The following is a 26,550-nucleotide window of genomic DNA, read 5'->3' as shown; positions in this document are numbered from 1 at the left end:
TCCCTCCCCTGCGCAGTTTTGCAGCAAAATGCCGCAGCTACTTCCCCACCCCACACCCTCCTTCGCCTGCTCGGGAGCTGGGAGAGACGCCAGGCCCCAGGGGAATAAGTAAATATTTGAAGTGTTTGAGCTGAGTGGGGAACCTTGGGCCCCTAGGGACTAAGCTTGGCAAAGAATGGCTAACTTCCACATTGTTTCACTCAACATCTGTCAAATTTACCGTGTCAGGGGCTGAATAGGCACTGGGAATGCAGCGCAATTTAGAGGCGAGGGTAGACCTTAACAGGCAAATAAATGAGTACAGGCTGTATGCCGGAGTGGTCAGTACTCTGAAATGGTTAATCCATTACATGGAGAGCTTGGAGACCTTTGTAAAGGTGTGAGGATTAAGCCGATATGTCAAGTAGAAGGGAGTAAAGATAAGTGGCCCAGGAAGCTGTTGTAAAAGGCCCAGGGGCAGGAACTGCTTGGCTTGTAGATCTCCCAGGGAGACCAGTGGGATTTGAGGAAAGAGGAAGGTGGAGGATGAAACCAGAGAGGGGATGAGGCAGAGGTATGCTTGGGCGATCCTAAATTATTCCTGGAGAAATTGTCAAGGCCACCTGGGTTTGCTTTGGCAGTGACCAATGAGGTTTCTCAGGCAGTATCATAAACTGGGCCTCTCCCTTAGGGGAGGTATTTGAGACTTTAGCGTATGTGGTTGCTGGGTAACCTGCATTCTACTCAGAATGTTCAAAACTGAGAATGGAACTTCCGTCTCTGGCTTCTTTGTGAACTGCTTTGTGTTGACCTATACCACTTAATGTTGGCCACTTAATGTACCAGTTCACCCTGCTCTGACCCCCAGGTCAAGAACTGCAGTGTTTCTAGCAGCCATCTCCTAGCTCTAGTTTTCAACTAGGGTGATTTGGAACCTTCCTCCCCACCCCCAATTTGGCAATGTGTGGTTGTCTCTAGGAGTAGGGGGTTCTACTGACATCTAGTGGATAGAGGACAGTGATGATGCTCAGCATTCTACAATGCACAGTAAGTCCCCCACCACCACTGGTCCTATACATTCTTGGAGCCAAGGTTAGGCAAGCTGTGCTGCAGCCTTTTTGTAGCATTCCTAGTTTGAGGAAATTCAGGACTGTTGCTGACCTCTCTGAAATTGAGATGTGATTCTTTTTCTCCAAGTGTTAGCAAGACTGAAGATGGTTCTGAGGAATATAGCTACAGGACTGCTGAAGAAACCAAATGAATGGTTGGATGCTGTGGTCTAGCTTAATAATGGAGCATTAATTTTTATAGATGAGGAAACTGAATTAGAGAAGTCACTAATGACCAAGCCTGAATTTCAGCTCCAGATCTTATAGACTAATAAGCTAATGGTTAGTTTTTTCTTGTTTTTTTTTTTTTTTTTAATTTTAATTTTTTAATTTTTGATTCATTGTACACAAATGGGGTACAACTTTCATTTCTCTGGTTGTACGCAAAGTAGAGTCACTGTTTGCATAATCATACATGTACATAGGATAATGATGATTGTCTCATTCTATTATCTTTCCTTCCCCCCATCCCCTTTTCTTGATATTGATAAGGCAAAAACCACAGTAACTTTATAATGTTGGTCTTTTCTTTCTAAGAAGCAGGTCAGGGCTGGGGATGTAGCCCAGTGAGGAGTGCTTGCATTGCATGTGTGAGGCCTTGGGTTCCATCTCCAGCCTAAAAAGAGGAGAAGAGGAAGCAGATCACTAAGTTCAAAGGCATTTTAAGTCATATTTCAGGTGACTCGGCTTTAAGGATAAGCCCTGAAAGCCTTGAGGCAAATGTTACCATTATTATTAGACCTAAAAGGTGACAGAAATAATTATCTTTTTGTTAATTCATCAAGCTTATGACTCATTTGCTTTATTTATACTTGGGAAAGGAGGCTCCCTCTTTAGCGAAAGTAAAAATGGGAGCAGTAGAAAAACAGGGCAGAAAAAAAAATTCTAGGATCAGGCTTTCAAACAAAAGTCTGAAATCTGCCATCTTTTTATAGAAACATCTTTCACAGTTGCATTGTGTTAGGAATGCACAAGTGGTTTAGCTGGTGATTCTAGCTTGGGTTACATTTAGGTTACATTTTGGATGTCAGTTGAGACAGTCATCTGAAAACTTGCCTGGTGCTGGAGGCCCTCTCTCCAGGGTGACTCAAACTTCTGTGTCTAGCACATTGATGCTGGCAGTGGTTCCTTACCATATGGACCTCTCTGTAGAACTGCTGGAAGAACCCTAATAAATGGTCCAAGAAGGAGCAAGGCAGAAGTCTAAGAAGTCACTCAGCTGGGTGCAGTGGTGCACGCCTGTAATCCCAATGGCTTGAAAGGCTGCGCAGGAGGATTGCCAGTTCAAAGCCAGCCTCAGCATCTTAACATGTACCTAAGCAACCTAGTGAGACCCTGTCTCTAAATAAAATATTTAAAAAGGGCTGGGGGTGTGGCTTAGTAGTTGAGCACCCCTGGGTTCAATCCTGGTTATGAAAGAAAAAAAGAAGTCACTCAGTCATTTCCCCCAAATCTTATTGGTTACACTGGCTACCTCTATTACTTTGGGAGGGGACTGTATCAGCCCAGGATATAAGAATCATTGGAGACCATCTCGGAGACTGGTAATTGCCCTGTTTTTGGCTCAATTAGTAGAGGATGGACCTAACCAAATTTTAGTTGTCCTCTAACTTTCGTCACTGTGTCATTTTTTTTCAAAGAATATTCTTCAAAAAAAAAGGGAATAAAACTACATATGCTTTTGTATTTTTGAGCAAAAACAATGATAGGCTGCTTAGAGAGAGGGGTTATGCTGCAGAATTTGAATTCCATGGTCTAACCCTTAGCTTTATAGGACCATCCAGGACTTATTTTATTTCTTCCCCCAGAGCTAATCAGTCTGGAAAACTGAACAAAGAAGAAAACACTTTATGCACGTAAGAATTTAGCCACCAAAAGGGCCATAACTGGCTAAAAGAAGACTGTGCTGCCGAGACAGTGTTGTGGAATAGAATATTAATGTGGGTAGCACAGAGTAGAGCAAATATTGCTATTGACCTCTGCAGGTTTGATAAATATGCTGGATTGACTTCTCTTTCTCTTCTTGGTGGTCCTAGGAATCCAACCCAGGACCTTGAATATGCTAGGCAGGTGTTGCACCACTAAGCTACACCCCCAGCCCTACCTTTTCTTTATTCTCAGAATTCTCTCCTGAACCAACAGATCTTCTGCTCTGTAGCTTGTTTACTGTATTCTAGTATGTATTCCTGTCGGGGTGTGCTAGGTTCCCCATTGGATTGCAGTATGGTTGTCCCTCTGTTTCCTCAGGTTCCATATTCATGGATTTAACCAACAGAAGATTGAAAACATTCAGGAAAAATAATTGCTTCTATACTGAACATGTACAGATTTTTTTTTTCTTGTCATTTCCTAAACAATATGGTATAACTGCATGGCATTTATGTTGTATTAAGTCTCACAAGTAATCTGGAAACATTTAAAGTATACAGCAGTATGCACATAAGTTTATGCAAATGTATACTTTGTTGAGGTGATTGAGCCCAGGGGCACTTTAACACTGAGCTCCATCCTGTGTCTTTTTTATATTGAGACAGGATCTTGCTAAGTTGGTGAGGGTCTCCCTAAGTTAACTGAGGATGGCCTCAAACTTGCAGTCCTCCTGCCCTTCCCTCCCAAGTCACTGTAATTATAGGTGTGTGCCACTGCAATATTCCAGTTTTATATAAGGGACTTGCTTATCTGTGAATTTTGCTATTCTGTGTTGGGGAGAATATCCTGGAACCAAGTCCCAGAAGGTATTGTGCAGTGGCTATATTAAAAAAAAATCACATTATGTAGTGTGGCATGGTGGTACGTGTTTGTGGTCCCAGCTACTCCTGAGTTGGGAGGCTTGGGGCCAGCCTGGACAACATAGCAAGATCCCATCTGAAAAAAAAACAACAAAAAAACGCCCAAACATTACGTAAAGTCAGGGAGCATTTTGGTGGCAGCTCTGATGCTGAACAAACAGGTTTTCAGAAGCTAGTTGAGCAAAGTGGAGAAGCTGGGGGTTGGATACTTGTTGATTATGAGATTTCCCTGTAGGTGAATTCTCCAAAGAATTCTTTCAGTGTTTCTCGTGGACAGTTATTGAACATCAGAGCTTGGAATGTAGGTACCTCAGAAAGGTCTTTAGATCCCTGAAAAGAATCCATTCAAATTCACCCCTTTTTAATTAGGGTAAATTGGAAGGGCTGAATCTGAATACTTTCTGTCTTCTTCCCTAGGCCTCAGGCTCCAGGCTCTGTTCTTTCCTCTGGGAAGTAAGGTTGAAGTTGAGTCCACAGTTCCTCGTTTGGAGCTTTTGGAAGTGGTCGTTCTTGGAATTCTAGCTTGAGAGAAATGTGCCACACAGCATCTCCTCTGGGGCCAGGCAACACCCTGCAATTAATTAAATACTTTAGGAGTTGGGGGTATAGTTCAGTGATAAAGCATGGGTCTGGGTTGTCCCCAGCACCATAAAACAAACCACACATTAATACTGCAGTTCTGCACCAAGTAGGCTAAAGAAAGATTGTAAATGTTCTCACAGGCCTGTTTAACCCCAACATAAATTTTGATACATTTGTGGAGAGGAGTATAGGCCTTTTTGGAATTTAGGGATTGCAGGATAAGGGTCCTGGCCTGGTCCTCTTCTGTTGGCTTCCTCCGAGATGGAGTGAGATAATGTAGACAAAGTTCTTAGCACCCTGCAGGGGATGCACTTGTTTGTGTTGACTGCTTTTGCTGTTATCTTTGTTGTTAAGATCTTAAGAGACTGTCAACAAATGTGATACTGTCTATCAAGGGGGAGGCACTTGGTTTTGTATTTTTGTTGTAAGTAAGCTTTTTGAGGGTTTGACTTTAATTTGCAGATCATGGATTGACTCCAATGAAAAGAGGCAAATATTGCCTATTTCCTTTCACGGTATTTGTCATAATTTCAGTGCTGAAAGTAAATCTTTTTTTTTGTTTTCTTTGTGTGGGGGGGGTGGGGTACTAGGGATTGAACCCAAAGACACTTTACCATTGTGCTACATTCCCAGGCCTTTTCATTTTTATTCTTAGATAGAGTCTCATGAAATTGCTCAGGCAGGCCTTGAATTATGATCTTTCTGCCTCAGCCACCCAAGTTGATGGGATTGTAGGCATGCACCAAAATATAGTTTTAACGCAAGTGTTAGGATCAGTCATAGTTTATTCTAATTGGTCTTTAAGTTCCTGATAGAAGGTCAGATTTTCCTTAGTTGATACTAATTCATTTATTTTTTATTTTTTATTTTTCTGGTTGTTGATGGGCCTTTATTTTATTTGTTTATTTATGCGCAGTGCTGAGGATGGAACCCAGTGCCTCACACATTCGAGGCAAGCATTTTACCACTGAGCCACAACCCCAGCCCCTATTAATTCATTTTAAATGAAGAAGTAGTTTCAGAGTTGAGAAGAGAAAGTATTTCATACAAGTACAGGTTGAGTATCACTTCTTCAAATACTTGGGACCAGAAGTATTTCAGATTTCAGATTTTTTTGGATTTTGGAATATTTGCATATGCCTTATAAGATATCTTGGGACGGGACCTAAATCTAAACATGAAATTCATTTGTTTCATATGCTTCTTGATACTTAGCCTAAAGGAAATTTTGTGCAATACTTTTAGTGTACTTCCATTTTGACCATGATCTTTCACACAAGAGGTCAGATGTAGAATTTATTACTTGTGCCGTTGTATTGGTACTCAAAAAGTTTTCAGAGTTTGAAGCACTTCAGATTAGGGATGCTCAGCTTGTATGTAGTGTGATACTTAATGTTGCCATGTAAGCATGCCAGTCCAAATAATTACATCTGAGAAATAATGGGGGGACTGGGGATGCAGCTCACAGGTAGAGTGAGGCCCTGGGTTTTGATCTCTAGCACTACCACCAAAATAAAAGAAGGTAATGCACCCTGTTTTTCTTCCCTCTTTTTGGTACACTGTGAATTGGAATCCTCCCGCCTCAGTCTCCCAAGTTGTTGGGATTGTAGGTGTGTACCATTAAACCCAATACTTTCTGTGTGTGTGTGTGTGTGTGTGTGTGGTGCTGGGTGTTGAACTCAGGGCCTTGTGCATGCAAGGCAAGCACTCTGCCAAATGAGCTGTGTCCCCAGCCCTAAACCCAACACTTTCTAAATGGGAAAACTAAAATATAAAGCAGTTTGTTTCAAATTTAGATTAGGGGAGGGGCATTTGCTTTAACATCACTTCAAAACTAACCCTCATCATGGTTTGAATTGGAAGTAGCACACTGTACAGTGATTTAGTAAAAAGTATTTTCCTGATTTAACTAAATAATAATTTGGGTATTCATTTAACATAATGGGTTACTGGCTTGAATTTTTAAGTTTTTTTTTTTTTTTTTTTTTTGGGGTGCTGGGGATCAAACCCAGGGCCTTGTGCTTACAAGGCAAGCACTCTACTGACTAAGCTATCTTCCCAGCCCCAAATTTTTAAGTTTTTATCCAGTCCTTCTGGTGTAGCAAGTTAAACATAGCCTACCTATCCATTGGTTATTATGTTCCAGAGGTCTGATTAAAACATGTAATCTAGCCAGGAGCCCTCGGCAGCTTGGGAGGCAGAAACCGGAAGATCGCCAAGTTCAAAGCCAATGAGGACCTAAGAAACTTTGCAAGACCTGTCTTAAAATAAAAATAAAAAAGGTTGGGGAAGAGGCTCAGTGGTCGAGTGCCCCTGGGTTTAATCCCTGGTTCCAAAACAATACAAAATAAGTAAAACATGGAATCCAGAAGTTTGGGTGATTTTCCAGCTGAACAGAGGATCTGGTCTGTATTGCAGGGGGTAGTGTTAGTCATGTTCCTGTGATTTGTTCGGAGAAATTAACCACACTGTGCATATGTTTAGGCTTTGTCCAGGGATCTGAAACCACTTTGCAGTCGACATATTCAGATACCAGCGCTCAACCCACCTGTGATTATGGTAAGTGTGGGCCCCTGGTGGGAACCAGAGTGTTCTGCCTTTTCTTGACAGTGCAGTCCTGTGTCTTTGTTGCCTTTGGCTTTGCTGTCAGCCTGTCTTCCTTTATTAGACCCAAACTTGTACTGAGTGTTACAGTGGGCCATGTGAATAGCTAATGCTTCCTCTTGGGGCAATTGTAACAACAATATCTGTGTTTACTGAGCAAGCCAGAGTATAAATGATTAGTTTCTTTGACCCTTTAACATTTTATAGAAGTACCTGTGGTATTTGACTAAAGATCTGGCTTCAGAATATTCTCCTTGAGAGCCTGGGAAGGAGAGTAGCCAGTCAAAGTCTAAATGATTGGTCCAGGATAAATTCAGTTTTTAACTTAGCCCCAGGGTGGTGTGAGTGAGGGAAAGGCTGTTTGAATCTAGTTGGCTTTTAGAGATTGTAGTCAGGCCACTTCAAGCCCATGGGCTCCACACAGACACAGCTTTGAATGAAATTGTCCAATTGATTTTTAAATTGTGGGCAGACACACTTAATTCTCTAATTCAGAAGTAGCCACCCAACAGGATTCACAGGTGCTGTTCTGTTGGTGTGCTGCAGCAGCCCAGAACGCCAATAAAGCTGGTGTTTCTACTTCTGTGACCCCAGAGATGTCTATTGAGAAGGAAAGGAGCTCTCTTTGGAATGAATAATGTCTTGGTTACTGAGGTGGGTGATTTGTTTTACTCTCAAGGTCTGGGGAAAGATTAAGCTGGCATTCCCCCAGGAGTCAGTGAATAAATGGACTAAAAATGTTTTGAAATTGGGTAAGGAGGTATCAGATAGTTCATAGTAAGGGAAAACTTGGTTTTCATGACTTCTCCATCCTGCTATCTCTGTTTCCCCCATTTAATCGAATGTAGTCCCAAATGACACATCTTTTTTTTTTTTTTTTTAAGTCTGGGCAAGGTCTTAGAGCATGCTAGGTGAGTACTCTACCACTGAGCCACATCCTTAGCCCTCAGCATATCTTTTTAACTTCTTTTTTCTCTGGTTTACATGTTGTGGGTACAAGCCTTTTATCAAATGTGCCATTTGCAGATACTTTCTCTAAGACTTATTGGTGTCTATTCTTTGTCAGTCTTTTGATGAATGCATGTTCTTAATTTTGATGAAATCCAATTTATCATTTTTTTCTTTAATGAATCATGATTTTGAAGTTGTAGCTAACAAATTGTTCCTAACCCAAAGCCACAAAATTTTTCTTCCAGATGTTTTAAATTTTAGGTTTTACATTTAGTCTGTGATCAATTTTGAGTTAATTATAATATGTACAGTAGAGATCAAGGTTTTTTGGCTAGGGGTGGGGATGAATAAATACACAGTTGTTCCAGTACCATTTGTTGAAAATACTGTCTTTTCTCCATTTAATTTCCTTTGTACCTTTATTAAAAATCACTTGACCATATATTGTGTTTTCTGGACTGTACTTCTCTTCAGTCAATCTTTATATCTGAATTTTCTCTAGAACCGTACTATACTAGTTACTAGATAGGAAGTCATGAAATCAGTTAGTGTAAGTCCTCTGGGTTTACTCTTTTTCCAAAATTGTCTCGGATATTCTAGTGCCTTTGCTTTTGTGTATACATTTTAGAATCAGTGTGTCAATTTTTATAAAAATTTGTGCAGGATGGGGGGATATATTTCAGTTGGTAGAGTGCTTTCCTAGGATGCACAAGGCCCTGGATTCAATGCCCAGCACTACTCAAAAAAAAAAAAAAATTGTGCTGAGATTTTGAGTGAGATAGCCTTGAACCTATAGATAGTGTGGGAGATTTGACATATTAACAATATCAAGTCTTTGAAACCATAGATACAATATCACTCCATTTATTTTGTGACATTTTTATTAGTATTTTATACCTTTCAACCCACAGATCCTACACATATTTTGTTGATTTACTCTTAAGTATTTCATGTTTTTAGTGCGATGGTAAATCTCACTTTTAAAATTTTCAATTCTGTGGCCCTGGGAGAGTGACTCAGTGGTAGAGGAAGTACGTGGTGAGGTCTTGGGTTGAATCCCTGGCACCTTCCCCCCAGTTTTGGTTTGTTTTTTTTTTTTTAACCAGTTTACAGTTGTTAATTACTAATATGTAAACATGTGATTATTTAATTTATGTATTTGATATGTTTATTTTATTTTTTTTAATCCTGCCTGGGTTTGAACCCAGGATACTTTACTGCTGAGTTACATCTTTAGCCCTTTTTATTTTTTTATTTTGAGATAAGGACTTGCTAAGTTGCTGAGATTGGCCTCAGATCCTCCTGCCTCAGCCTCCTGAGTCACTGGGATTACAAGCATGTGCTACTACTGTGGACTTTATCTGATATATTTATAAATTTAGTCGGGCATTGTGGTGCGTGCCTGTAATCCCAGTAGCTCAGGAGGCTGAGGCAGGAGGACTGCAAGTTCAGAGCCAGCCTCAGCAACTTAGTGAGACCCTAAGCAATTTGGTAAGACACTGCCTCCTGGGTTCAATCCCTGGCACCAAAAAAAAAAATGTATATATATTTTATATATATATAATATATATAATATTATATATAATTATTATATATAATTATTATATAATATATAAATATTATATAATATATAATTATTATATAATATATAATTATTATATAATATATAATTATTATATGATTATAATTATTATTTAATATATTATATAATATATAATTATTATATAATTATAATTATTATGTAATATAATATATAATATATAATATAATATATATTATATATATATATATATATTCAATCTCTAGTACCAAAAAAAAAAAAAAATGCTTGTTGCATAGAACCAAGGTTTTGGTTTCCACAGCCAAAGAGGACTTTTTCTTTGTAGGCTCGCCCTTACCTATGGTTTGTTACATGTAGCAGTCATCTAGAGTACTTTGGCTAGTTTCTGACACCTTTCCATTCTCTTTGTTTGTTGGGTTGCACCTGGCTCATCTTTTTAGTTTCACTGTTTCTCTTCTGTAGTCTGAATTCTGCCATTCATCATGCTGCCATTTCAGCAAGCTTTGGTCCCCTCCTCTGGGGTGAGCTTGTCTTTACCGTCTGCGGGCAGAGATTTCATGTACTAGGAGAGAACTGGAGGGTCGGTCTCACCAGAGATACTGGGAGTGGAGTTACCTGTTCTCATGTGCTCCTCTAAGGTGGATCCATGGTCTGGTTACTCAGAGTTCCCCTTGTCATTTGTTAGTGGCTTTGTGCTTCTGAAGGAGTAAATTTTTACCATGTGTTACTATCAAATCCAGAGCACAATTCATCTAATAATCCAGATCGTTCTTTCAGTGGCTTTTCTCAAGCTAGGAGTTGCTTCTAGTCTTTCCCTCAGTGATGGGCTCCCACACAGCATACTTGTATACTTCAAGGGCTTGTTGGCCCTCCCTGTTAAGGCAGACATTTGGGTCTGGGGTGGTTTGTTTTCCTGCTCCACATGGCTTGATAGGTTGTTTGAGTGACATGATTTCAGCATTGATATGGATTGTGCTAGCTGCCTCTTGCCCAACAGCCTATGACCTCTGTCTCTCTTATCAATCTAATGTATGAACCCAGGGCTTCAGGCATGCTAGGCAAGTGCTGCAGTCTACATAAGACACTGTAAATGGTTTTATTCTTTCTCTAATTAGTACTTAGCAGGCAGGGGTGGAAGGGTGTCTTCTTTTAATTCTAGCTTTGCATGGTTGGAGTGTAGGAGACAAATTCAGTGGCTGAGAATGTTGGGAACAGGAGACTCCTTAAATACCAAAAGCTCAGAGCTACAGGAGGCCAGGGACCAGGGCAACAGGTAGCCTGGTGCGTTTGCATGGGGCTGTCTAGCATGAGGCAACTATCTCAGTTAGAGGAGGTCCAATCTGCTATAACCAGTCAGGTTCTGAGAATAACCATCTTCATTTGTGAATTAAACTGAGTTAAACTCATGTTGCCGACTGGGGATATAGTACAGTCGGTAGAGTGCCTGCCTCACGTGTACATGGCCCTGGGTTCAATTCCAGCACCACATACAGACACACACACACCAAAAAAAAACACTCAAGTTGTACTGTAAGTGATTGTGATGTAATTGTCCTTCTATTTTTTGTAGGATATGGAACTTGGAACTCTGGGACAAACAGAGGCAAGTATCATTCCTACAACCACACTCCTCTCCCTCAGAATTGAACCAGTTGTTTCTCTATCACTCCCAGCCTGACCAAAGAGGCATTTGGTTGTCTCTGGGGCCAGCTGTTGCATCACAGAAGGCCCTTGTTGGAATGCCAAGGGCCTACCCAGGGTCCCAAGCTTATCTCTTATAACAGAGAGACTCTTTTCTCTGTGTTTGTTTCTGTCTTTCTCCTCCTCCCTGCCCTGCTATCTGTCTGTTTCTGTTTCCCTCCCTGCAGGCTACGAGAATTATGGTTATGGCTATGGCTATGGCCAGGATAACACCACCAACTATGGGTATGGTATGGCCACTTCAAACTCTTGGGAAATGCCTAGCTCTGACACAAATGCAAACCCTAGTGCCTCGGGTAGCGCCAGTGCCGATTCCGTTTTATCCAGAATTAACCAGCGCTTAGATATGGTTCCACACTTGGAGACAGACATGATACAAGGAGGAGTGTACAGCTCAGGTGGAGAAAGGTGAGTGGGGGCTTGCCTAGGAGTGGAGATTCTGCAGGGGCATCTGCTGCCTGCTGGCATCTTCCTTTGAATGCGCCTCTGTGACTTTTTTCTCCATCCTTGCTCTGTTCTGCTGGATGCTCTGCTCCCAGTGGGATCCATTGTACTTCCTTTCTCTGACCTATGTCACTCTCATGGTCAGCCTCTCCCTAGCTTCAGGCAGGGAACAAGTTCAGATTGACCTGACTGCGTTGTGCTCACAAGATAGCTCCTCAGGAGCAGAGTATTCAGTGGCCCCTCTCCTCCGGACAACCCTTTGGTGTTCAGTCTAGACTTTGCATCCTGCAAGACAGGGCAAGGACAGGTTGGGTTTTGTATGAAGGGTGGGAGAAGCCTTTGGGACTGACACTGTGAGCTAGGCCATCCCAGTATAGAGGATGGACAGACATGGACACTTACTGGTCATTTTTCAATACCTTATAAATAAATGTACACCCGTTGAAAACATCCTTGTGAGGAACTCTTGCTGTTCTCATCTTACAGATGGAGAAACTGAAGTGCAGTCAGGTCATACCCCTTGCCAGGTGGCACCCATTGACTAAGTGGTGGGACTGGGACTCACACCCTGATCTGCTGTACTGCAGACCATCAGTATGGGCAGTTGTCACTGATTGAACTGGTGTCCATCCAGGGGTCCTTTGCCCTAGTGAGAAGAACAAGGAAGGGCCTGACTGGTCACTGGTATGGCCAAGTGTGGCCCCAGGGTCACTGGGGGAGGGAGCAAGGGAACTTGCTTGCATGAACTTGAGTTGCTGTAGGGTGCCATCTTGCCATAGCTTGGAGCCCAGGGAGCAGGGCTGCTTCTCTTCCATCTGCTGGAGCCTCCTAATGACTTGGGTTTGGGGAGGAGAGTGTAAGGAGGTACCCCTGTGCATGTGAGGTGAATGTGGTGTAGGCCCTGGGGGCATGGGCTACCACGATGGTTAAACTGACTCTCCAGGCTAGAAGTCCTAGCCTCCTTCCCAATTGCTTCATAGGGTTTACAGCTCTTTTTCTGGCACCTTGGCAAGGTCACAATGTTTACTAAGAAACATTCACCATTTTATCTCATTTCTTCTGGGTTATGAGGGGCTTTGAAGGGCTTTCATGGGTTCCCCCCCAGCCATGTAGGATGAGATCTGCACTGCTTCTCGTGTGTATCATTTGCCTCAATTGGCTAAGTGTTTAGTGTGCTGGGATATTTAACTCTTCCCCTGACGAGCAGCCTTGAGCATTGTGCCCATCACAAATGGAGTTTGGTTTCCGAAAGACCATGGGTGTAGCCTTGCCCCTCATAGAGATGACTTGGATTAGAGCTTTCGTGCTAGGTGTTGGTCCTCTTAGGGTCCCTAAGTGAGGCCCCTATGAGGATGTCAGCCAAGAGGTCCTTCCTGCTTCTAATATTCTCTGCTCTTGAGAGTCCAGAATATTTTAACTGGTATTTCTGAACATTGAGTCTCCCTGACTGGGCAGGGTGGGTACTAGAGCTGCATTTCCTGTCCCATGTTTGGGAGGTTGAAGGGAGGGCAGGAGCAGTTGGCTTGGCCTTTAGCCAGCTGAACATAATTGATTCTGAGGGGTTTTTGCCTGATGCTTGCCATGTGTCTCTGCAGATATGATTCCTATGAGGCCTGTGACTCAAGGGCTGTCCTGAGTGAGCGAGACCTGTACCGGTCGGGCTATGACTATGGCGAGCTTGACCCTGAGATGGAAATGGCCTATGAGGGCCAGTATGATGCCTACCGTGACCAGTTCCGCATGCGTGGCGGCGATACCTTTGGTCCAAGGGCTCAGGGCTGGGCCCGGGATGCCCGGAGCGGCAGGCCAATGGCCTCGGGCTATGGGCGCATGTGGGAAGATCCCATGGGGGCCCGGGGCCAGTGCATGCCTGGTGCCTCCCGGCTGCCCTCCCTCTTCTCCCAGAACATCATCCCTGAGTATGGCATGTTCCAGGGCATGCGTGGCGGGGGCGCCTTCCCAGGTGGCTCCCGCTTTGGCTTTGGATTTGGCAATGGCATGAAGCAGATGAGGCGAACCTGGAAAACCTGGACTACGGCTGATTTCCGGGTAAGTGAGGCAGCCTACCCCTCCTGACCTATGGCTGGAGTAGATCCATCCCCTCTGACCCAGCTTTCTTTTTCTGGTTCAGACCAAAAAGAAGAAGAGAAAGCAGGGTGGCAGTCCTGACGAGCCGGACAGCAAAGCTACCCGGACAGACTGCTCAGAAAACAGTGACTCAGACAATGGTGCGCATGGTGGCATGGGGCCTTGCCTTCTTCCCCTTCCTCCATGGAGATTCTGGGCTGAATTTGCCTTCTCTGTCCTTACAGATGAGGGCACTGAGGGGGAAACCGCAGAGGGGACTGAAGGTATCGACGCTATGGAAAAAGGCTCCAGAGCAGTAAGTGGCCCCTGGCCCTGAGCTCTTTCTTCCTGCAGGTGGGGTCTGTGAAGACCAAACTGGGCTGAGTGCAGGCCCCACCACAGGAGTCCTAGGTGGTATTGTCACCTGTGTGCACAGGTGGTGGGTGATCAGCACAAGAAGGCAGTGTGGTCTGGTAGAAAGTGCAGGCTGCCTAAGCAGCAGCATGTTTCCTCGTGGGAAATGGTGGAACACTCCCTCTGTGTTCTGGCTAGCAGGAGGTTGTAAGGCTTCTGGCCCTGGGTCTTGTCTTTTAGAGTCATTATAAGTAACTGCACACTTTAAATTTGGATTTTAAAATTATATTAGGAAGGAGAGGATGAGGAAGGAAAAGAGGATGGGAGAGAAGAAGGCAAAGAAGATTCAGAGAAAGGTGAGTCTTCTAGGGGGCTTGGGTTTTAGGTGACTTTTTCAGGTACTCATAATGGGAAGGATCCAGCTGAGGGCAGGGTTGTGGCAGGAATGTGGCTGGCTGGGACCTGCCTGGTGGGCTGGGTATGTGCTGGCAGGGACTTTGCTTCCTCCCCTCCCCCTTCCCATCCTGTCCCTGTTCTTCCCAGGTGGAGGCCATGGATGGCAGTGTCCTTGTCTAGCGTATTGGTTTTGCCTTCCAGTGGGGGCCGCAGGCAAAATTGTGGGAACCCCTAGGCACACCCCCTGCTATTGGTCCCTTGGTAACGTGCAGTTCCGAGTCCTCAGTGGCTGGTGTCTGAGTTGGGACCCTCGGTGCAGTTTTTACGGCTCTGGTTTGCGTGTCCTCTCCCTTAGCGCCTCTCCAGCCCCTGTTGGGAGTCCGTGTCCCCCCATCTGAGTGATGAGCGCCAGCAGGTACCTACCAGTAAATCCAGCCTCAGCCCACTGTTGCCGCGGTGCCCGGTGGGGGGTGGGCAGGGCCATGTGAGCGGCCTCCCTGCGTCCCACCACCTGGCCTCTCTGAACATGTGCCAGTGTCCCCTCCGAGACAGCCTCTTTTTGCCTTCCAGCCTCCCCGTGACCCACTCCAAAGAGTGAGGGTGTTCTGGAGAGCAGAGGGTTCGGCGTGTATACCCCCACTCCTGGTGCCTAGGCCAAACCCACTTCCTATCCAGCCCAGGGTACCCAGCCCTGCTCATGGCCAAAGGCATTGTGTGAACAACTACTCTCAGATGGACCCTCTGGAATGGACAGCGGGTGATTCAACCAGAGGCCTTAGGGCCTGCCCTGTTGTGGCAGAACCAAGCTGGTGATTGTGTTGCTCTGTTCCCACAGGGGGCCTTATCACCCAGGATGAGAATGGCCAGGCCAAACGCAAGTTGCAGGCAAGCAAGAAGAGCCAGGACAAACAGAAAAAGCGGCAGCGAGACCGCATGGTGGAAAGGTAACCAGCTTCCCTCCATCCCTTTGCCTCTGCCTCACTCTGGGGCTGCCGCCAGGAGAGCAGGGCCATAGCTCTGCCATCTCGCCGCCCTCTGGCCTCCCTTGGGAGCCACCACCTGCTCAGCCGTGCATGGACCCTGCCCCTCTGTGGCCGCCTGGCGACTGCTGGCATCTGTGGCCTGAGACCCGACACTGCTCAGCACCGTTGCCCAGAAGCTCCAGCGCTAGGTCACTCAGCGCACGAGCCCCGAGGTGCACTGGGGGCCCGATGCCCCTGAGGGAGGGGGCCAGCTCATCAGAGACTCAAGGTCCAAGGCGCCTGTGCCACCCCAGCTAGCTGCCAAGAGGCCGCCGCCGTGCTCAGGAGAGATGGCAGCACCTGTGGGCTATGGCAGCCTCGGGCCTGCCCTCTGCCCTACCCGCCGGCCCTGTCAGGCCGGGCCTGTCTGTGGCTGAGCCCTTCACGCCCCTTGGTCGGGTCTGTCTGCCCTCAGGGCTCCCGCACTGGCGCTTGCCTCCTCCGCCTCAGACTCTTGCTCTTGCTGGACCTTCCTCAGCCTCGCCGGCGCCCGGCCCCTGGGCTCTCCAGACAAAGCTGACCCCGTGGCCCAGATAAGGACGTCCGGCAGAGGTAGGGACCTGCCCCGAGGCCTCGGTGGCGGCTGGCCTCCTCCGCCCCTTGCCACGGCGGCCTGCTCCAGCCCAGGCCCCAGACCCCGGGCTTCTGCTGTGGACACCAGGCCCAGACAGAGCACCTCGCCCAGGTGACTCCAGGCTGCCCTCTGGCAGGCCGGGCAGGCGCCCTCCTTCCAGCTCAGACTGGTCTCTTCTTGGAAGAGGAAGATGAGGCAGCAGGTGCCCAGGCCTGCTTGCCTTCCATCCCTCCCGACACCACCCCCAAGCATTCTGAGCAGAGGATGGGCTGGGCCTTTGAGTTCCCCAGAACCCAGAAGGAAGATGCAGCACCTTTTCGGGCCCTGCCTCGGGACTGCGTACTCCATTCTGCGCCTCAGGGCCACCTGGCTCACGCCAGGGCATCCTTCCTTCCGGTCCCCACCTGGGCCAAGTGCACAAGCTGCTGCCCAGCCTTGGTAGAGTGGCCCTCCGGCAACCTTCCAGCGACTCCTTGCCTGTTGCAGCAACTGCTGCCTCAGGCTTCAGCCTCCTGCCTGTGGGAAGGAAGAGCTCCTCCCCTGCCCCTACGTTGCAATAACTGCAGCCTGCAGACTCTCCCTTTCTGCTCCCGACCCTCCTGGTCCCAGCCTGTCCCTCTGCTGGGACCGCACTTCAGAGGCCCATGAGCAAGCCCTGTTTCAGGGCTTGCAGCTGGGATGGGTGAGGCGGCAGCACCTTTCCCTGGGACCCTTGCAGCCTCAGCTGCTTGTTTCCCTCCTGTGGCAGGATCCAGTTTGTGTGCTCTCTCTGCAAATACCGGACCTTCTATGAGGATGAGATGGCCAGCCACCTTGACAGCAAGTTCCACAAGGAGCATTTTAAATATGTAGGCACCAAGCTCCCTAAGCAGACGGCTGACTTTCTGCAGGTGAGCTTCAGAGCAGCATAGCTGCCTCTTGATTTCTTGGGCCCCTGGTGACACAGGGCAGCCTATGTGAAATTCCATGTCTCTGGCAGGAATATGTCACCAACAAAACCAAAAAGACAGAGGAGCTCCGAAAAACTGTGGAGGATCTTGATGGTCTGATCCAGCAGATCTACCGAGACCAGGATCTGACCCAAGGTGAGGAGGTTCCATCCCACCTCCCACCAGGCAGCACCTTGGCCTGCCCTCCTCTGCTTCTCTGTACAGGATTGTGATACCCCTTTGTTCCTCTGGAAGGGTCAGTGTGAAAAGCCTGGTCCCATCAAGCTGAGAAGCTGGCCTGATATTTTTCCTAGTCTTCTGGGTTTGTTTTAGGCACCTGAAACCAGTGGTGACTCCCTCCTTCTCCCCCTACAGAAATTGCCATGGAGCATTTTGTGAAGAAGGTGGAGGCAGCCCACTGTGCTGCCTGTGACCTCTTTATTCCCATGCAATTTGGGATCATCCAGAAGCACCTCAAGACCATGGATCACAACAGGAACCGCAGGGTGAGTGGCCATAGGTGGCCCCTCCCTCCTGTGGGTGAACTGAATGAGGCCTCTGGGAAGGTCCTGCGGTTGTAATGAGGAGAGGGGAAGGCAGGGGGCAGTAGATAAGGACACTTCCAGCCGAGGGCAATTAGTGTGATTACATAGAGAAAGCCAGGAGATGGAGATGTGGCCTGGGAGATGGTGATATTGAGCTGGGTCTTCAGGATCAGTACACCATGAGATGTGAAGACCTCCATTTGCCTAGGGACCAACCACCAGATTAGGTTCAGAAAAGAGATGGAGAAGGGTACGTTGCATCTGTTGCTGGAGCAGTGGTTGCACTTCAGAGATTCATATGTGCTATGTTGAAGGCTTCAGACTTGTTTCTGCAGGTGGCAGAGTTTTCAAGTGGTGGGTGATTGACAAAACTAGGGTTGATGTTGACCTTGAGACCTCAGCACCTGCTGTGGAGGGAGTTGGAGGCCAATGAGGGGCTGCTATAATCTAGGGTGAGAGGAGAGCTTTCAAAGTACAGGAATAGGAGGTTGGCCTGTGGGAGTGACCAGGAGTCAGGGATGACTCAGGTTTCTGACTCTGGGAACTGAGTGAACAGTGGTGCTGCTGAGATTATGCATGGCAAGGGGTTGGGTATATCTATTTCAGAAAGAGAAGCACATTTGGCAAGGAAATGACTGTGTTCTTGTTTGCTAGCATATCTGGAGTGCCTAGCACTGAGGCCAGAGAAGGTGTTTCCTGGTTGAAGGGGTGACATGCCTGGATAGAAGGTAGCTGTTAGAAATCAGGTGATGTGGTAGGACTGCAGTAGGGAGAGAGCTCAGAGGCCCAAGACCAGTTCTAAACTAAAGGGAGATGTGACTATAATCAGAATAAGACCTGTTGGATTTATGAGTTGCTAACATCTAAGGAGCACATAGGAAATAGCATCTCTCATTCTTTTTCCATACCCATCCCACCTCATTTCCGGTCTTCCTCAGTGCAGCAGTTCTCATCCAGGGGTCTGGCTTGGGTAGTTGCAGATTGAGTATTGGCAAATATCACTGAGGGGGCTAGAAAGATTAGGAAAGGGTCCATTGACTTTAGCAACAGAAAAGCTGTATGGATCTTGCCCAGAAAGATTCTTAGCTTGGGAACTGATAGAGGGGGTAGGGAGAGAGAAGACAGACAGTGGAGAGTACAGAATACATGCATTATTAAAGTCTTTGAAAAAATCTAGGGGAAGTTGAGTACAGTGGTATATTCCTATAATCTTAGCTATTCAAGAGGCTGAAGGAGGATAGCAGGTTCAAGGCCAGCCTGGACAACTTAGCAAGAAGAGATAGAGCTCAATAGTAGAGTACTTGCCTAGCATACAAGAAGCCCTGGGTTTAATCAGTGCATCCCCCAATATAGGGGTAATGAGTGACAGTACTTGATCCTAAAAGAATTTAAATGCTGCGTGTGTGTGTGTGTGTGTGTGTGTGTGTGTGTGTGTGTGTTTAATTTCATCCCCCCTCCCCATCCCTTCAATCCCTGGGGATTGAATCCAGGGCCTTATGTTTGCTAGGCAAGCACTATACCACTGACCTACACCCCCAGCCCTTTTTATTTACTTTGAGACATGATCTAAGTTGCCCATACTGGCCTCTTAACTTGTGATGTTCTTGCCTCAGCCTACCAAGTAACTGTGTGTGTAACACACACCCAGCTAAAATACTATATTTTTTTAAAGTTCTGGACTATGGTAATGAATGGAAAACTTGTTATTATTTTAGTAACAGCTCTACTGAGATATGATTCACATACCATATCATTCACCCATTTAAGATGTACAATTCAGTAGTTTTTAGTTTATATATAGATTTCTGTATAATCAGAAGCCATTGCCACAATTATAGGATTTTCATTACCTCAAAAAGAAATCCATACCCCTTAGCTATCACCTCCTGTCCTCTCCCAGACTTAAACGGTCATTAGTCTGCTACATACTTTCTTTTCTTCTCTCTTCTGGTACCAGGGATTGAACTCAGATGGTGCTTAACCACTGAACCAGCCCTTTAGAGACAGGGTCATGCTAAGTTGCTGAGGCTGGTTTTGAATTATAATCCTCCTGCCTCAGCCTCCCAAATTGCTGGGATTACAAGCGTGCGCCACCAGGCGCATTTCTCAATCTTCTACAGGTTTTCTTATTCCAGACATTTCATACATGGCTTTTGCGATTGCTATCTTTCACGAAGCACACTATTTTCAGGGTTCATCTACTATAGCATGTATCAGAACTTCATTCTTTTGTGTAATCTAAGAATATTCTATTACATAGATATACCACATTTTGTTTGTTAGTTTTTTTTGGTACTAGGGATTGAACCCAGAGTGCTTAACCACTGAACCACATCCCCCAGCCCTTATTATTTTTTATTTTGAGACAGAGTCTTGCTAAATTGCTTAGGGCCTTGTTACTAAGTTGCTGAGGCTGGCTTTGAACTTGGGATTCTCCTGTCTCAGCCTCCTGAACCACTGGGATTACAGGCCTGCACCACTGCTCCCAGCCATATTTTGTTTGTTTATCCATTCATTTGTTTGGGTATTTAAATTGTTTGTTCCTTTTGGCTCTTAAGAGTAATGCCCTCAGGGCCTGGGATTGTGGCTCAGTGGTAGAGCGCTTGCCTGGAACATGTGAGGCACTGGGTTCAATCCTCAGCACCACATAAAAATAAATAAATAAAATAAAGATACTGTGTCCATCTACAACTAAAAGGAAAAAAAAAAAAAATACTAAAAACAAAAGTAATGCCCTCAGGAACAGCGTGTGCAAGTTCTTCTGTGCACATCTGTTTTCATTTCTCTTGGGCATTTACCTAGGAATGGACTGCTTGATTAAATAGTAAATCTTTTTTTGGTGGGTGTGAATGTTGTACTGGTGGTTGAACTCAAGAGTATTCTCCTGTGAGCTATATCCCCAGTCCTTTATAAACTTTACTTTGAAATAGGGTCTCACTCAGTTGCTAAGGCTGGCCTCAAACTTGTGATCCTCCTGCCTCAGCCTCCTGAGTCACTGGAATTTACAGGCATTTACCACCATACCTAGGTCAATTTTTTTCTTTTATTGCTTTCACTTTGGGTGTCATGTCCAAGAATCCACTGATAAATCCAAAATTATGAAGTTTACCCCTATGATTTATTCTCCAAGAGTTTTATGGTTCTAGCTTTTACAGTTAGACCTTGATCCATTTTGTTTTTTCAAATGGTGTGAGGTAAGGATCTAAGTTCATTCTTTTACATGTGGATATCTAATTGTCCTAGCACCATTTGAAAAAGAAATGAGACCTTTTATTTGCCATTGAATGATCTTGGCACTCTTGTTGAGTGTTAGTGAACCATAGCTGTGTGGGTTTATTCCTGGATTTCAAATAGTATTCCACGGTTCTATCATTATGTTAGTACTATATATAGCCTCATGATAAGATTTGAAGTGATAAAATGTGCATTCTTCAACTTTATTGTTATTTTTCAAAATTATTTTGATTATTCTGTGCCCTTTGAATTTCCATGCGTTTAGGATCAACTTAACAAATTCTCCAAAGAAGCCAACTGGTATTCTGATAGGATTGTGTTCATTTTCTAGACCAATTTGTGGAGTATACTTTCACAATATTGTCTTCTAATCCATGAATGTGGAATATCTTTGAATTTATGTAGATTTTAATTTCTTTCAAAACTGTTTTGTAGCTTTCAGAAAGTCTTGTGCTTCCCTCCCTCCCCCCTGCCGTAGTTGTTAAAAAGAAAAACAATATTTGAGAATGAATCTGATACATTTAGAAATGGAATCAAACCCTGGGTCTTGCACATGGTAAGCAAGAGCTATTATTTATTAATTCTAATGGTGTTTTAGTGGTTTTTTTAGGTAGAAGATCAGTTATTTGCAGAATTAGTTGTGCTTTTTCCTTTCCAAACTGGATGCCAATTCTTTTCTTCACTAATTACCCTGGCTAGAACCTATGGTATAATGTGAACACAAGTGACGAGTGTGCATGTCCTTGTCTTGTTTATATCTTAAGGGGATAACCCCAGTCTCTCAACATTATCCATTTTGTCCCATCATTCCAGACAGAACACCTATAAAAATTGAGCAATAAATAGATCACTTATGGTACCTTGAAATAATATTTGAATTTTTAATGTTTTAATGTTTAATAATTTAATTTAAAATTTAATATTAAATTTTTATTGTCATAGAATTGAAAACTTGGGACTTCATGTGTCAAATATGATAGTTGAGGGGTTTTTTTCCTGAAAGGATGTTATATTTTGTTAGTATTATTCTCTAATTTATTTTATTTTAGTTTTTAAAAAGTTTTTTAGATACTGATGGACCTTTATTTTATTAATTTATGTATATGTAGTGCTGAGTATTGCACCCAGTGCCTCACACATGCTAGGCAAGTGCTCAACCCCTGAGCCACAACCCCAGCCCCAGTTCCTTTTGTTTTTGTGAGGTTGGTAGTTATGTTCTCTAGTCATCTGAGTCTTCTGTTTCTCTTGGTAAATCTTGCTGAAGGTTTGTTAATGTTTTTAATATTTGAAAGAACAAACGATTTCATTGAGGTTTTTTCTTCTTTTTTCATTCTCTATTAATTTCTAATCTAATTTTTATAAGTTCCCTTCTGCTTGTGTTGCATTTAGGTTGCTGGGTTTTTTCTTCCCCCATTTCTTCTTTTTTTTTCCTCTTCTTTTTTTTTTTTTAATTGGTGTGTTATAGTTGTACATAATGATGGGATTTGTTGTTACCTATTCATACCATTTACTAAATGTAGATGTTTATTGCTGTAAATGTTCCTCTGAATACTGCTCGTGTTTCATGCTTTAAAATTTTGGTGTTCAGCTTTATCCATTATTTATGAATTTCCCAGATTTTTAAAATTCATTTCTAATTTTATTCTATGTGGAGAATATACATTGTATTATTTCAGTTTTTTAAGTTTACTGAGGGCTTTTTTATGGGGCGGGCATAGTGGTGGTGATCGAACCCAGGGCTTTGTGAACTGTGCCAGGCAAGCACTCTATCGTGAATCCATATCTTCTGCTCCTTAATGAGCCTTTTAAAATAGCTTAGCATGTGATCTATCCCAGAGAATGTTTGCTGTGCTTGAGAAAAATCTGTGTTCTACTGCAATTTGCTGGAGTGTCTGTCAATTGCTCTAATGCCTAGTTTTATCGTGCTTATTTATTTTATTTATTTTATATTATTTTATTTATTTATTTTTTGGTACCAGGGATTGGACCCGGAGACACTTAACCCACTGAACTACATCCCCAGCCCTTTTTATATTTTACTTAGAGACAGGGTCCCACTAGGTTGCTTAGGGCCTCACTAAGTTGCTGAGGCTGGCTTTGAACTTGTAATCTTCCTGCCTCAGCCTCCTGTGCTGCATGGATTACAGGCCTGTGCCATGCCTCGCTAGTGATTCCCCCCGCCCCCACTGGCTTGTTTTTATTTGACTTCCATTAGTGGTTTCTCTAGGCCTTATCTTTTTCTTTCCCCCTGGGGGTGGGCACCAAGGATGGAACCCAGGGGTACTTAATCACTGCATTACAGCCCAGCTCTTTTGTTTTTTATTTCGAGGCAGGGTCTTGCTAAACTGCTTAGAGCCTCACTAAATTACTGATGCTGGCTGGCCTCAAACTTGTGATCCTCTTGCCCCAGCTTCCTGAGTTGGTGGGATTATAGGTGTGCACCACCACACCTGAAGATCTTACCTTTTATACATACAACATCTCAAAGTCTACTTCAGATACACTTTAATTCCAAGGAGATTGTTGCTTCTCTGTAACTATGTTGTAATTATTACTTTCTATACTTTGTTTTTTAAAGAAGTTGAAGAAAGAAGAATGATTATGTCTTCGTAGATTTTATAATATTAGTCTTATTTCCCATTTCTCATACTCTTCTTGTGTTTCTGTAGAGTTATTATCTATGGTCATTTCCATAGCTCAGTACACTTTTGCTCCCCTCACCTGATTTGTTTTTTGTTTGTTGGTTTTTTGTTCTGCTCGTAAAGCAAATGTATATTTAATATGTCAGTTTTCTATAAAAGACTTTTACAAAGGAAATTTCCAACATGTACAAAGGACAGAATAACATGATAAATTCTCATAAACCCTTCATTGACTCATGCAGTCCCATTTCATAACTCCATCTATCCCATCCCCTATTTCCCAATTATTTTTAAAGCATGTCTCAGATATCACATCATTTCATCAATAAACATTTCAGTGTTTAGCTCTGAAATAGAGAGTTTTAAATCATAATTACTACTAATAATAATAACTTTTTTTTGGTGTGGTGCTGGGGATTGGACCCAGAAGCACTTTACCCCTGAGCTACATCCTCATACCTTTTAATTTTTTATTTTGAGACAAGGACTTGCTGAGTTCCAAGGCTGGTCTCAAACTTGGAATCCTCTTGCCTCAGCCTTCCAAGTTACTGGGATTACAGGCATGCACCACTGTACCCAGTAATAACTTTAAAATCTCCAAATAACTGGCATTCAAATTTCTTGGATTTTTTAAAAATCAGGAACTAAGGGCTGGGGAGATAGCTCACTTGGTAGAGTGCTTGCCTTGCAAGCACAGAGCCCTGGGTTTGATCCCCAGCACCGCAAAAAAAAATCAGGAACTAAGGACCCAGACTGGAACATGTACTGCAGATGGTTGCTATATCTCAAACTCCTTTCAATATATAGCTTCCTCCTTCATGTCCTTTTTTTCTTGCAGTTGATTTATAGGAAGAAACTGGATTATTTATTTGGTAGTTTCCCAGATTTGGTGGTTATGCTCTTGCCCTCACTTTCTTTGTTCTTTTTTAGCAACATTTCTGCAATGTATAAGATAAACAATTGCAATATATCTATAGAACCATTTTAGGAAAGAAAAGAATTATGCCTTTATAATGTCTTTTTTTTTTTTTTTTTTTTTTTTTTGGTACTGGGGATTGAACTCCGGGTAGACCACTGAGCCACATCTCCAGCCCTATTTTGTATTTTATTTAGAGTCAGGGTCTCACTGAGTTGCTTAGCACTTCACTTTTGCTGAGGCTGGCTTTGAATTCGGGATCCTTCTGCCTCGGTCTCCTAAGCCACTAGGATTACAGGCATGTGTAATTAATTTAAATTCTTCAGTGAATATTCACATTACTATCTGGGGTTTACTAACAGGAAATTTCTGCCTGCCTGCCTGCCTGCCTTTCTTCCTTCCATCTTTCCTGCCTGCCTCCCTTCCTTGAACTTCTTGGGATCCTCCCAGCCTTCCAGGTAGCTAGAATTACAGGCATGCATCACCACACCCAGCTTTATCAGTTCTGATTTTTCATAAGGTCAACTTTGCTTTAAAGATAGCTTTTACTCAGTAAAGGATTCTGGTTGACAGACTTTTTCGTTCAGTATGTTATCCTGATGGTAGCTTAGAACCTTTGGGTTTCTCTTTTAAGTAATAATTCGTTTTTCTCCTGTTGCTTTCAAGATTTTTCCTTTGTCTTTTTTAAAAAATATTATTATTAGTTGTTGATGAACCTTGATTTATCTATCTGTATGTGTTGCTTATAATCAAACCCAGTGCTTCACGCATGCTAGACAAGCACTCTACCAGTGAGCCACAATCCCTGCCCCTTCCTTTGTCTTTGACTTTTAGCATTTTAGTTATATATCTCTTGGTGAAGCTCTGTGTTTATTCTACTTAGAGTTCATCGATCTTTGTGCGAATAAGTTTTTCATGCGTCTTGGGAAACTTTCAACCATTATTTCTTCAAGTATTTTTTTCCTGTACCTTTTTCTTATGCTCCTATTATGCAAAAGTTGGGTCACTTAATGGTGTCCCACACCACTGTCTGAGACTTCATTTTTATCATTGTTTTTCAGATTGTATCATCTCTGTTGAGCTACAGGTTCACTAATTTTGTTGCCATCTACTGTCCAGCTTTGTTATCATACTTTTCAGTTCCAAGATTTATATTTTAGATTTAGTTTAATTTGTTGATGTCTGTCTGAAGAGCTGTCACTATACCTTTTACTTCTTTAAGCATTACTTAAACATTTTTTAATAATGTTATTGTATATTCCTTTATTTTAGTTATTTACATGTGGTGCTGAAGATCAAACCCAGTGCCTCACACATGCTAGGCAAGCGCTTCACCACTGAGCTATAGCCCCAGCCCCCTTAAACATTTTTAATACTTTGAAATCTTTGTTAAAGTTGACATCTTTTCATTGCCTCAGGCAGTTTCTATCATCTCCTGTGTTTTCTTGAATGTGGGTCAGAGTTTCTTTTCAATATCTGGTGTTGTTGTTGTGGTTGTTGTTGTTACCAGGGATTAAACCCAGAAGCGCTTAACCACTAAGCCACATCCCCAGACCGTTTTGTTTTTTATTTTGAGACAGGGTCTCACTAAGTTGCTTAGGGCCTCCCTGAGTTGCTGAGGCTTGCCTTGAACTTGCATTCTTCCTGCCTCAGCCTCCTGAGTTGCTCGGATTATAAGCATCTGCCACCATCCTAACTTCAATGTCTCATAATTTTGTGTTCAAAACTAGGCATCTTAGATAATATATTCTTGTGACAAGTCTGGATACTGGTCCCCACCCCAGCCCCCATATCCAGCATCTTGTTGTTATATTTGTTTATGTGTTTGATTAGTGACTAGCCAGATTTTTGTAGCAAGGTCTCTTTTAGAGAGGTCTCTTTCATTCCGACACTGTGAAGCTCTGGTATTATGCCTTGAATGAGGAAACCATGGGAATGTGCAGTCACCCTGGGATGACTGGGAACCACCCTGACATGGTTTTTGTAGGTAGGGGCTGTCTCTGTCTCCCTGACCGTACTCAGCAGTTACAATCCATTTTTTTTTTGGATGATTGCTATATGATTGTCAACAATGCCCTGGGGCATAAATTGCACTCTAATTTAATCCAATTAGATTTGTGCTCCTTTACAGCATTGATTGTTGAGGTTATT

The 26,550-nt window shown here is 43.7% G+C and overlaps 1 protein-coding gene across 2 annotated transcripts in view; it reads left to right on the top strand.

Annotated features, from left to right (window-relative positions):
• Nucleotides 1-26,550, top strand: part of AKAP8L (A-kinase anchoring protein 8 like) — a 33,499-nt gene that overhangs the window by 534 nt on the left and 6,415 nt on the right. The window contains exons 2-13 of one of the 2 annotated variants that reach the window (XM_079114080.1): nt 6,944-7,018; nt 11,146-11,178; nt 11,444-11,501; nt 11,604-11,684; nt 13,316-13,769; nt 13,852-13,948; nt 14,033-14,103; nt 14,434-14,497; nt 15,373-15,481; nt 16,882-17,023; nt 17,113-17,218; nt 17,438-17,568. In XM_079114080.1, coding sequence (XP_078970206.1) covers nt 6,944-7,018; nt 11,146-11,178; nt 11,444-11,501; nt 11,604-11,684; nt 13,316-13,769; nt 13,852-13,948; nt 14,033-14,103; nt 14,434-14,497; nt 15,373-15,481; nt 16,882-17,023; nt 17,113-17,218; nt 17,438-17,568 — 1,421 coding nt within the window. Of the gene's footprint in view, nt 1-6,943; nt 7,019-11,145; nt 11,179-11,443; nt 11,685-13,315; nt 13,770-13,851; nt 13,949-14,032; nt 14,104-14,433; nt 14,498-15,372; nt 15,482-16,881; nt 17,024-17,112; nt 17,219-17,437; nt 17,569-20,537; nt 20,616-26,550 lie in introns of both variants that reach the window. The other variant, XM_079114081.1, reaches the window with a different exon arrangement.

The sequence above is a fragment of the Sciurus vulgaris genome (genome assembly GCF_902686455.1).
Source record: "Sciurus vulgaris genome assembly, chromosome: 16".
NCBI classification, from domain to species: domain Eukaryota; kingdom Metazoa; phylum Chordata; class Mammalia; order Rodentia; family Sciuridae; genus Sciurus; species Sciurus vulgaris.
Note: the sequence above shows the minus strand (reverse complement) of the source record. Positions and strands in the feature narration are given on the sequence as shown.